This window comes from Cannabis sativa, chromosome 6 (assembly GCF_029168945.1).
Source record: "Cannabis sativa cultivar Pink pepper isolate KNU-18-1 chromosome 6, ASM2916894v1, whole genome shotgun sequence".
NCBI classification, from domain to species: domain Eukaryota; kingdom Viridiplantae; phylum Streptophyta; class Magnoliopsida; order Rosales; family Cannabaceae; genus Cannabis; species Cannabis sativa.
In genome coordinates, this window is record NC_083606.1 from 6,518,752 (window position 1) to 6,528,222 (window position 9,471).

At 40.7% G+C, this 9,471-nt stretch overlaps 1 protein-coding gene across 4 annotated transcripts; it reads right to left on the bottom strand.

Annotated features, from left to right (window-relative positions):
- LOC115724503 (DNA repair protein RAD51 homolog 4) lies at window positions 1-3,019 on the bottom strand. Of its 4 annotated transcripts, XR_009688252.1 has the most exons (10): window positions 2,855-3,016; window positions 2,681-2,760; window positions 2,485-2,600; window positions 2,301-2,382; window positions 1,634-1,747; window positions 1,337-1,535; window positions 1,089-1,159; window positions 544-693; window positions 287-396; window positions 32-171 (listed from the first exon to the last, which is right to left on the bottom strand). XR_009688252.1 is itself a non-coding variant. In XM_030653797.2 (9 exons), exons 1-9 carry the CDS (start codon window positions 2,940-2,942, stop codon window positions 355-357), a joined length of 942 nt encoding a protein of 313 aa, XP_030509657.2. In that variant the 5' UTR covers window positions 2,943-3,016; the 3' UTR covers window positions 32-354. The 4 variants fall into 4 exon arrangements, 3 of the variants coding, with proteins under 3 accessions (XP_060972952.1, XP_030509656.2, XP_030509657.2); XM_030653797.2 differs by having other exon boundaries at window positions 32-396; XM_061116969.1 differs by lacking the exon at window positions 1,634-1,747 and having other exon boundaries at window positions 1-396; window positions 2,855-3,019.
- Window positions 3,020-9,471: the final 6,452 nt, after the last annotated feature.

The window sequence follows — 9,471 nt, forward strand, 5'->3', positions numbered from 1 at the left end:
ATTTAAATATAATGTGATCTTACCATATTGATTGGTTTCTTCTAAATAAAAATACTACCATATGATTGTACCAAAAAAAAAAATGGATTGATGTTTTCCTAACAGATTCATCTGTTTTTTCATATTGGGCCTCAAAGTGTTGACAGTGCCATGGCTGGTAATTATTTTCAACTAGAATTATGTACAAGAAAACCATAAAATTAGAATCCAAAACATATAAAAATAGTAGTACATTCTTAACGAAAAGATATTTTCAGTTAAGCTAGAATATAGGAAAGATGCCTACCTCTATAACCTTCAGATAAAAAAAGAAGAAGAAAATTCTTTGCTCAGGTAAAAATCAATTCAGCCTTGTTATCTGCCAGAAATTACAAAACTTGCAGTTGTTCCAGAAGCCTGAAAAAAATAGTTTGAATATTTTGTGAAGCTACCTTAATGATATAGCAAAAGGAATGCCCCTTGTTCAGGGTGGATATACAGATAAGAGGAATCAATTAGTCTGAGTTTAGGCATCTCGGATAGGGTGGAAAGACAAAGACATACCACGGACGAGTGTTTTACTATGGAGACAGTAGTGGCGTTGTTTTCCCGATCACGGGAAAGAAGAAGCCTCACATGTGGGATACTCTTCCAAGTCTCCCCAAGAGCTGGTTTAGGAACACCTCCCTCCCCACCTACAGTGTGATTGGTCACCTAATCATACATTTGATTCAGTGTTATTCCACTATTGAGTAAAACTATTTTGAAACTAAACGACTAGTTAATTAACATCAACATAAATTCAGAAGAATATTAATTTGAAAAGTTAAGTGATGTGAATGTGTGAATTTAGAGAATAAAATCTTTACATAAAACGATAGGACTGAAAAACATCCATCGAAAACAATAATATGAAAGTTGGATTTTGGTGAGAAAAAAAAAAGTAGAAACAATGTAAATTAAACAAAATTTTCCATATCAAACATGAATTTTTTTTTCTTGTTGTCCACACTTTTTTTTTCTTATATTTTCCCTACCTTTTCTTTCCTCATCAAAATCCAACTTCCGAACATACCGTTAAAATTACTATTCAAGAGAAGAAAACTTACCAATACTGCAAGATTGTGCTCATGTGCCAACTTCTTTAGAAGATATCCAGCGGATACCATCAATGCATGCCCTGCAATTGCTCCACACACAAGAAATGATAAGCTTTCAATATAAATAATATATGTTAACATAATTACACAATTTGTGAATTAACTAATTGAAAACCAGAAGCAAAGTATACAAACATTCCTAGAGAAAGCTTCTAATAACACGATAACATTTAAAAACAAATCTCAGGAGAGAATACCATGTGAACCGCTGCCTCCAAGAATTGGGGTAATAAGTGAAGAGATTGAATCCACAATAATCAACCGCACCATTTGGGGTCCTCTCTGAGATCTCATATTGGATTCAAGCTGATGTAAAACTCTAAACATTGTGAAGATATCAAACACTGACTGACAGAAGATATTGTTCATAACATTCTGAAGACGACGACCTTCAGCCTATAAATACAAATTTGAAGAAGACAGTGAAATTTAGACAAAACTATCAATATAAAGAGGAAAATTGCAGTAAACTGCTCAAAGGAAATTTCGAGTACCAAATCAACAAAACATGCAATTCGTTGAGGTGAGAAAGAATTGCTTGTATCTATGTATATAACACGATGTCCCATCTGCTTTTTCGCTACATTTGAGGCAGCTTGTAGACAAACCTGAGAGTTGGTAAGAATTGGGTACACACATTTTCCATAAAAATTACTTGTGTTGTGGATAAGTAGTTTAAAACATATCAAAAGAACATACAGAACATTTTCTATACTTAGGTCCTCAAATTCAACTGCAAAACTTTAGGAGGCAAGAAAAATCTAAAATATTTCTAGGCTCACCACTCCCATGCGAAATCAAATTCATCCTTGTGAGAGCAAAGACCACACCCCCTTATAAACAAATACTGGTCATACATTTTGCTAAAACAAGACATAAGGAGACCCTGAAATCCAAATCACACTTCAATAAGACACTAGGTATTCTATCTCACAATGACACGGAATTTCATTGAATTTCCTCTGTATTCACTAGTATTAGGCCTAGTATTACACCAAAACTCAAAACAGTAAAACAGTACATGAAGTTGAGTTAATTTGAAACTCTCCCCTCTCCAAAACAAATTTTCTCTGTCATACTTTCTACAAGCTATATCTATATCATCCTATCTAATTTCATCAAGGCTTTTATGAAAAAGAAAGGGAAGAGAAAGAGTTATACTTGGGTTTTGCCAGAAGACGATGGACCAACAAGTTCAGTTAATTGTCCTTCGCGTAATCCACCTTCAAGCAATAAGTCAATCCTAAACAAAACACATCCAGAAAGGCATTGAATCAAGAATTTTCAGTGAAAGCCCCAAAAGTAGAGAAGAATAAACTGATCATTTAGGCAAGAAATTTAATACCCATCACACCCAGTTGATAATACAAGTTTATTACGAAGAGCATCATCCAAAAGCTCCATACCATTCAGCAATGGCTGACGTTGGCCATCAATAATAGAAAAAATCTCTCTAATGCCCTACATTCCCATAATATTACACATTACTATATGCCATAAGTAAAGTTGTGAATTGAGTAGATAGTTGATAATGGAGAAACCTGCTTTATTCTCTCTGAATTGGGTTGTCGTTCTGCTATTGCTGCGAATTCATAGTGATCGTTGAGTAGGAAATCTTCAACTGCATCATTAGAAAATGAGAATTAAAATTGCAAATTTTAGACAAAAAAGAAAAGAGAAAAGCTTGAGAATTGGAATAAAGAATAAGAAGATACCTGAGAGAATACCAAGTGAAGCACAAAATGATTGGAAAGAGGAATCGATATGAGGGTGATCTTGCTCTAAAGACTTCAATGGGGCCATTTTCCTTGTGTTCCCTATTCTCCCACATTAGTTTTCTCATGTAACTTTATATATGAAGGAAATGCTTTCAACATTTTTACCCAAAATACCAAAAATCAGCCACTCTCTTACCTCTATACCATTTTAAAGGGATTATAAGGTGTTCGTGATACGGGTAGTGCGGGTGGTAACATTTTTTTTTTAAATCAAGTTGTATAGGTAGTTTTTGTAATTTCTCAAATAATAACCGTATCGCGAAATCTTAAAATTAGAAAAATTACACTGCAAAAGTGCATGTGGTGCAGTGAAGTTTGAGAGGTTTACACCATCATCATTATTGAACATTATAATAAAAATTTAAAAATCAATCTATAAAATTTTAACAATACAAAAAAAATCTTATTAAAATTTTAACATTATAACATATATACTAATGAAGACAATGAGTCTTCTACTATTCTCTCTCTCTGTCTTTCTTTTTATTCTTTTCTTGCTTTAGTTGACCTTGGTGTGTCCAAACTTTGCTTTTTTTCTCTTTCCTTTTGACTTTTGTGTGCCCTTTTCTATTTGGTTTGTCCCTCTTTGTGGTGGTTTGTGGGGTTTGTTTTGGTTCATCTGTGGGGTCCTGCTGTTTTGTGGTGTCTTGCTGCTTTGTGGTGTCTCGTCTTTTTCTGGTTTTTTCGGTTGCTCCTTGGTCTGGTCAACTGCTTGTTTGTGTGGATCTTTTGTCTCTGTTTTTTTGGTTTGAGGTTGTATTTATGACAATGGATGAGGTTTGTGGTGCTACTGGTGGGAAGCAAGGTAGATGCCTCTCCTTAAATGAGGTATCTATTTCACTTGCCCCTAGTGTTGTGACTACTAAGGTGCTCTCAAAACTTTAACTCTTTGGTAAAATACTCTCCTCCAAAACATTCAATGCTAAGGATGTGGAGCAAACTTGCTCCAATTTATGGAAAACTCGTATTAAAGTGGAGCCTATAGAATGTACTCTGCAAGTTCCAACTCATTTCGTTTTCTGTTTGAGAATGGCTCAGTTAGCAAACGATATTGGAGCACGGACCATGGTGCGTCAAAGGTGATATGTTGGTGCTCCTCTCGTGGTCTTCTGGTTTTGGTGTCAAGGTTTTCGCTTTCAACTCAGTCCGTTTTTGGGTACAAATTCACTCTCTACCCCGTGACTATTTCTCAAGAGTCAATGCTAACTTGTTGGGGGCTCTGGCGAGTAAAGTGGAGTTTATTGAACTCGATGAAGCCAAGCCAGTCACTTGAAAGAGATGGATTCAGGTACTGGTGGAGGTGGATGTTAGCAAGCCTCTGTGTTGTGGTTGTTTCTTCAAACTCTCCAATGGTGATTATCAATGGACTCAACTCAAATATGAGCAGTTGGGGAATTTTTGTTACATGTGTGGTATGTTGGGTCATCAACGGAGGGACTGTAAACTCGTTTCTCCGGTCACAGTGCTGAACGAAAGGGGTACTCCGTTTCCTTTATTCGGATCGTGGATGAATACCCATTCACAATATGCTAACTATTTTTTTGGGAAAGTTAGAGTCCCACCTGGTATGTTTGAAGAGAAGGGTGATGGAGCTGAAGGTGTCGGATTAGAATAGGTCGAGGAAGAATAGGATTTGGTGCCGGAGTTGGCTGTGAGTGAACCGCTTGCCATCGCTGCTCTGTCGTCGCGTTGTTCGTCATCGAGATCTATGCGGGGACGGCCTTCGAGGGGTAGGGGTGGCGCCCAGGTACGGAGGGCGTGGCACCCGAAGTCTTTTGCTACGACGAAGGGAAACGATGCCATTTTGGGTGTACCTTCACTTTCTACCCAGCTGGGTATTGAAAAGGAAGCTGCTAATTTACCCATTTCAAAGGGTATTTTAAATTGCAATGAGAATGATGATAATGTTGGTATTCGTGGGTTTGTGGGAACTAATAGCTTGGGCAACCCCATTTCTTTGACTAGGATGGTGGGCTAATTGTCTTGGGAGAATAATGGGCCAAAAAGTGGTAAGCAAAAGAGTAAAGATAATGGGCCTATTTCTAAGACTTGTGGTGACTCTAGTAGGCAAAGGCTTGGGCTTATAATTAATAATATTCAGACTTTGTCTAAAAATAATAGCATTATTGGAGGAAGTGGGCCGTGTGGCATGGAGCCGAGACAAGGCAATATAGAGACTATTTTAGATGGTGATGGTGGGTTAAGGCTATCTACGCAGGGCCAAGATCAATCTGATCATCTTGATGAGAGAAGGTCTCTTGCCAAATTTTTTCAAGCGCAAGAAGGTTATCTTTAAGAACTGGCTGTGTTTGCTTCACAAGGACCAAGTAAGAGAAAAATTGGCCATTGTGATATTGGTGTTTCAGCTACTTCGATAACTAATGAAAGAACCACCCTGGTTAAGAAGAGGCGTGTGGATGTTGATACTCACTCGCTAAAAATTATGCCTTCATGGAATATGAGAAGATTCAAATGTGTGGTTAGGGATTTCCCTCGCGGTGTTGGGCCACAGGGCATTGACCCGGTTGTGTCTAGGGAGCATGATGGATCAGGTGATTCAGATGAGCCGTCTTTAGATGAGGGGAGCTCCCCCAACAAGTTATCTGCCGGTTGTTCTCAACACGTTGACAAACCAGTCTCTGCTGGCCAATCCAAGAGACTCACGACCTGGAAGGCTAGGGCAAGACTGGCGGATATTGCTATCCCTTTGAAGAATCATGTCCTCATAGATGATATGGGCTCTGCTGTGGGTGCTACTGTTGACATTGTTACCCTTGTGGAGGAGGCGGACAGCCCTCCTCCACATGAGCCATGAGAGGTATAGCTTGGAACTGTAGAGGGTTGGGGCAGACCTTTACAGTTCTGGAAGTTAAAGCCCTGGTTCGGTCGTGCTCGCCTGACTTCATTTTCATTTCCGAGCTCAAGAGCGATCACACTCATTTGGTACGTTCTCTGAAAAGCTTGCATTTTTATTTTAATATTATTGTTCCTGCGATTGGCGGTGCAGGTGGCCTTATTCTAGCTTGGAAGGTCGGGTTTACTTTTGAAACTGTGGGTATCTCGAAAAATCATATTTCTGGTATTGTGTACTCGGATCCTGACCATCATCCCTGGTTGTTGTCGTGTGTTTATGGCCCCCCGTACTTTAATGAAAAGAAAAGTTTCTGGTCGATGATGATGGAGCTTGGACACAAATTTGGGGGGCCTTGGTTGATCCTTGGTGATGTGAACTTTGTGTTGAATAGCTCCGAGCGAGTCAGATCGAGGGGGAGAGATCAATTCTTGCCATTCATTTCGGGTTTAATCAATAGAATCGGATTGACTGATCTACCTATTAAAGGGGATTGCCTTACGTGGGATAACCATCGTGATGGCGAAGCTCATATTAAATCGGCTCTCGACAAGGCCTTAGTTAATGGGGTGTGGCTCGGTCTTTTCCCAAAGGCGACTGTTCAGTCCTACCACACGTGCAACTCAGATCACCGTCCCATATGTATCAGCAATGTGTGCCAGGAAGCTAAACCCCATGGGCCTTTCCGGTTTGAGGCCTGGTGGATCAGGGACCCCCGCAGTGATTTGATTGTGGAAAATGCCTGGGGTTCTGTGTCTCATAATTGGGCCCCAGCGAGGATTTTCAAGAAAGTGGGGGCCACTCGCATTGCTCTGAGTAAGTGGAGTAGAAACAAATTTGGCAAATTAGATAACCGCATTTCTCAGATGGAATGCCAGCTGAACCGTATTCAGACTCTTCCTACTGGGTCCAGGGCTTGGGACGTGGAATTTGATACTAGAAAGTCCATTAACGAAGCTCTTAGATAAAAAGCCCTCTACTGGTAACAAAGATCCCAAATCTCTTGGATCAAAGAGGGAGATAAGTGCTCTAAATTCTTTTTAACCACTGCCACAATTAAAAATAGAAGAAATGAGATCGGGGCCATCTTGAACAAAGATGGAGTGTGGCTGAGTAATAGAAGAGACATTGGCAACGAATTCTCGGAGTTTCTGGGAAGCATCTTTAAACAAGCAATCCATGGGACGTTGGAATGCTTGGATCATCTGGTTCCAGACCACCTTACCCTCCAAGAGCGAAGTGATTTGGTGATCATCCCGAACTCCGAGGAAATTAGACAAACTCTCTTCTCCATGGGTAGTCTGAAAGCCCCGGGTCCGGATGGTATGTCTGTTCTGTTCTATAAACACTATTGGAATTCGGTTGGCAGTGATTTCTACGATGTTGTGGAGGATTTCTTTCGGTTTGGCTTCGTGCACAGAGGCATTAATTCTACGAATGTAATCCTCATTCCTAAGGTGGCTAACCCTAAGAAGGTCTCTCAATTCAGGCATATCTATCTCTGTAACGTGGTTTACAAGGTCATTTCTAAAATAATTGCTAATAGAATTAGACCAGTGCTGCCTAGACTGATTTTTCCTACTCAAGCGGCTTTTGTGCCAGGACGAAGCATCAATGACAATAATGTGTTGGTCCAGGAGATTATCCACACATTTAAGCGCAAGAAAGGAAAAGAAGGCTTTTTCGCCATCAAGATTGATTTGGTGAAAGCTTATGATAAACTCAGCTGGTGCTTTATTGATCATGTTCTCTGCAGCTTCAAGGCTCCAGACTTATTTCAAAAGTGGGTTTCCCAATGCATTTCTACTACTTCTTTCAACATCCACCTCAATGGGGGAAAGGTTAGTAGCCTTATTCCTGAATGTGGGCTTTGGCAAGGTGACCCTTTGTCTCCGTACCTCTTTATTTGGGCTGCAGACATTCTTTCACGTATCATGGAGAGGGCCATGGACATGGGTACTATTAAGGGTATCAGGTTGTGTAGAGACGGTCCTAAATTGTCTCATCTGTTCTTCGCGGATGACCTTATCCTTGTGGGAAGAGCTACCATTGAAGAGGCCAAAGGCTATTGGGAATGCCTCAAGAAATTTTGCAGTTGGTCGGGGCAATGTGTGAATAAGCTCAAAACCTCTATTTTCTTCAGCGGCAATACTAGTGAGGGGATGAAAAGGGGTATCATGCATGAGTTGGGGCTTAACTTGGCTACCACGAACATTAATTACTTGGGACTCCCACTTTTTAGATCTAGTCATAAGGATGCGGATTTCAATTTCATCCTTGACAACCTGGTCTCGAAGCTGCATGGTTGGAAGATGAAATTACTTTTGAAGGCTGGTCGTGCTACCGTTATCAAATCCGTGGGACTAGCCTTGCAAGTTTACACTATGCAAACTACCAAGCTCTCCAAAAAACTTGCTACAAAAATTGATGGTATGATCAGGAATTTTTGGTGGGGTTGTGAGCAGGGTAATCGGGGTTTGTGCTTGAAGGCATGGGACCATTTATGCCTTCCCAAATCTATAGGTGGACTCGGATTTCGTAAGTCCATGGAATTGAACCAGGCTTTATTAGAAAAATGGGGATGGGCCCTTCTTACTGATGAACAGTCACTGTGCTGCAGGGTGTTAAGAGCTAAATATCTAAAGAGAAAGACGTTCATGGAGGCTACCGATACAAATTCAGACTCTTGGTTTTGGAAAAACGTGGTCAAAGCGAAAGTGATTCTCAGGAAAGGAGCTTGTATACTTGTTTCGAATGGGGAAGATACAAATGTTTGGTCGGATCCTTGGGTTGTTCATGGCAATGAGTTCTATTCTAGACCCATCTCTTCTTGTCCTGAGAGGGTGGTTAAGGTGGTTGAGCTGCTTAATAGTAATGGGGACTGGGACATTGCCATGCTCAGGTCCTTGTTTGACTCTGATATTGTTACCAGCATCTTGAAAGGGGGAAAGCCTTGTGGCCAAGGGAATGATAGATGGATTTGAACTAAGGAAGCGAGCGGAAAATTCACAACAAAATCTACTTATTTGATACAGGCTTTCGAGAGAACCCTTGCCTGTGTGGTTGCGCCGACCTTGTGGAACAAACTTTGGAACTCCAAAATTTTTGAAAGACATAAATTTCTTTGGTGGGGTATCCTTTCGAATGCTCTGCCTATCCGTGGCCTACTGGCAAGGAGAATCCCCATTGATGATGAACTCTGCCCTTTGTGTGGGGAGACTGTGGAATTGATGGAACATATGTTCCTATATTGCAACTTTGCTTACCATCTCTGGAGGTCCTCCCCTTGGGGGGTGTTCCCGATCCCTGACTCTGGGGGTCGAGTTTGGGATTGGGTTAAATTTCTTTGGAACTTGAAGTTGAACGGAGTGGACTCTGACAAGCTGTTCCTTTATGCTTCAATCGTCGTTGACACAATATGGAAAGCCCGTAATGACAAGGTTCATAACTTTCACCCGAGTAACATTGCAATGGCCATTGACTCTATTTCTCATTGTTATACAGATTATGTGCCCTGCTTACTTCACCCGACAACTCTGGTGGATTCTCCGGCTTGGACCCCTCTGCATGAAGACTGGCTCAAAATCAACTGTGATGCCAAGGTTGGTGGAGATTCCATGTGCATTGCGGCTCTGGCTAGGGACCACTCGGGCACTGTTATGCGGGCTGCTGTTTCCAAGCTCAACTTTAGAGATCCTCTGAT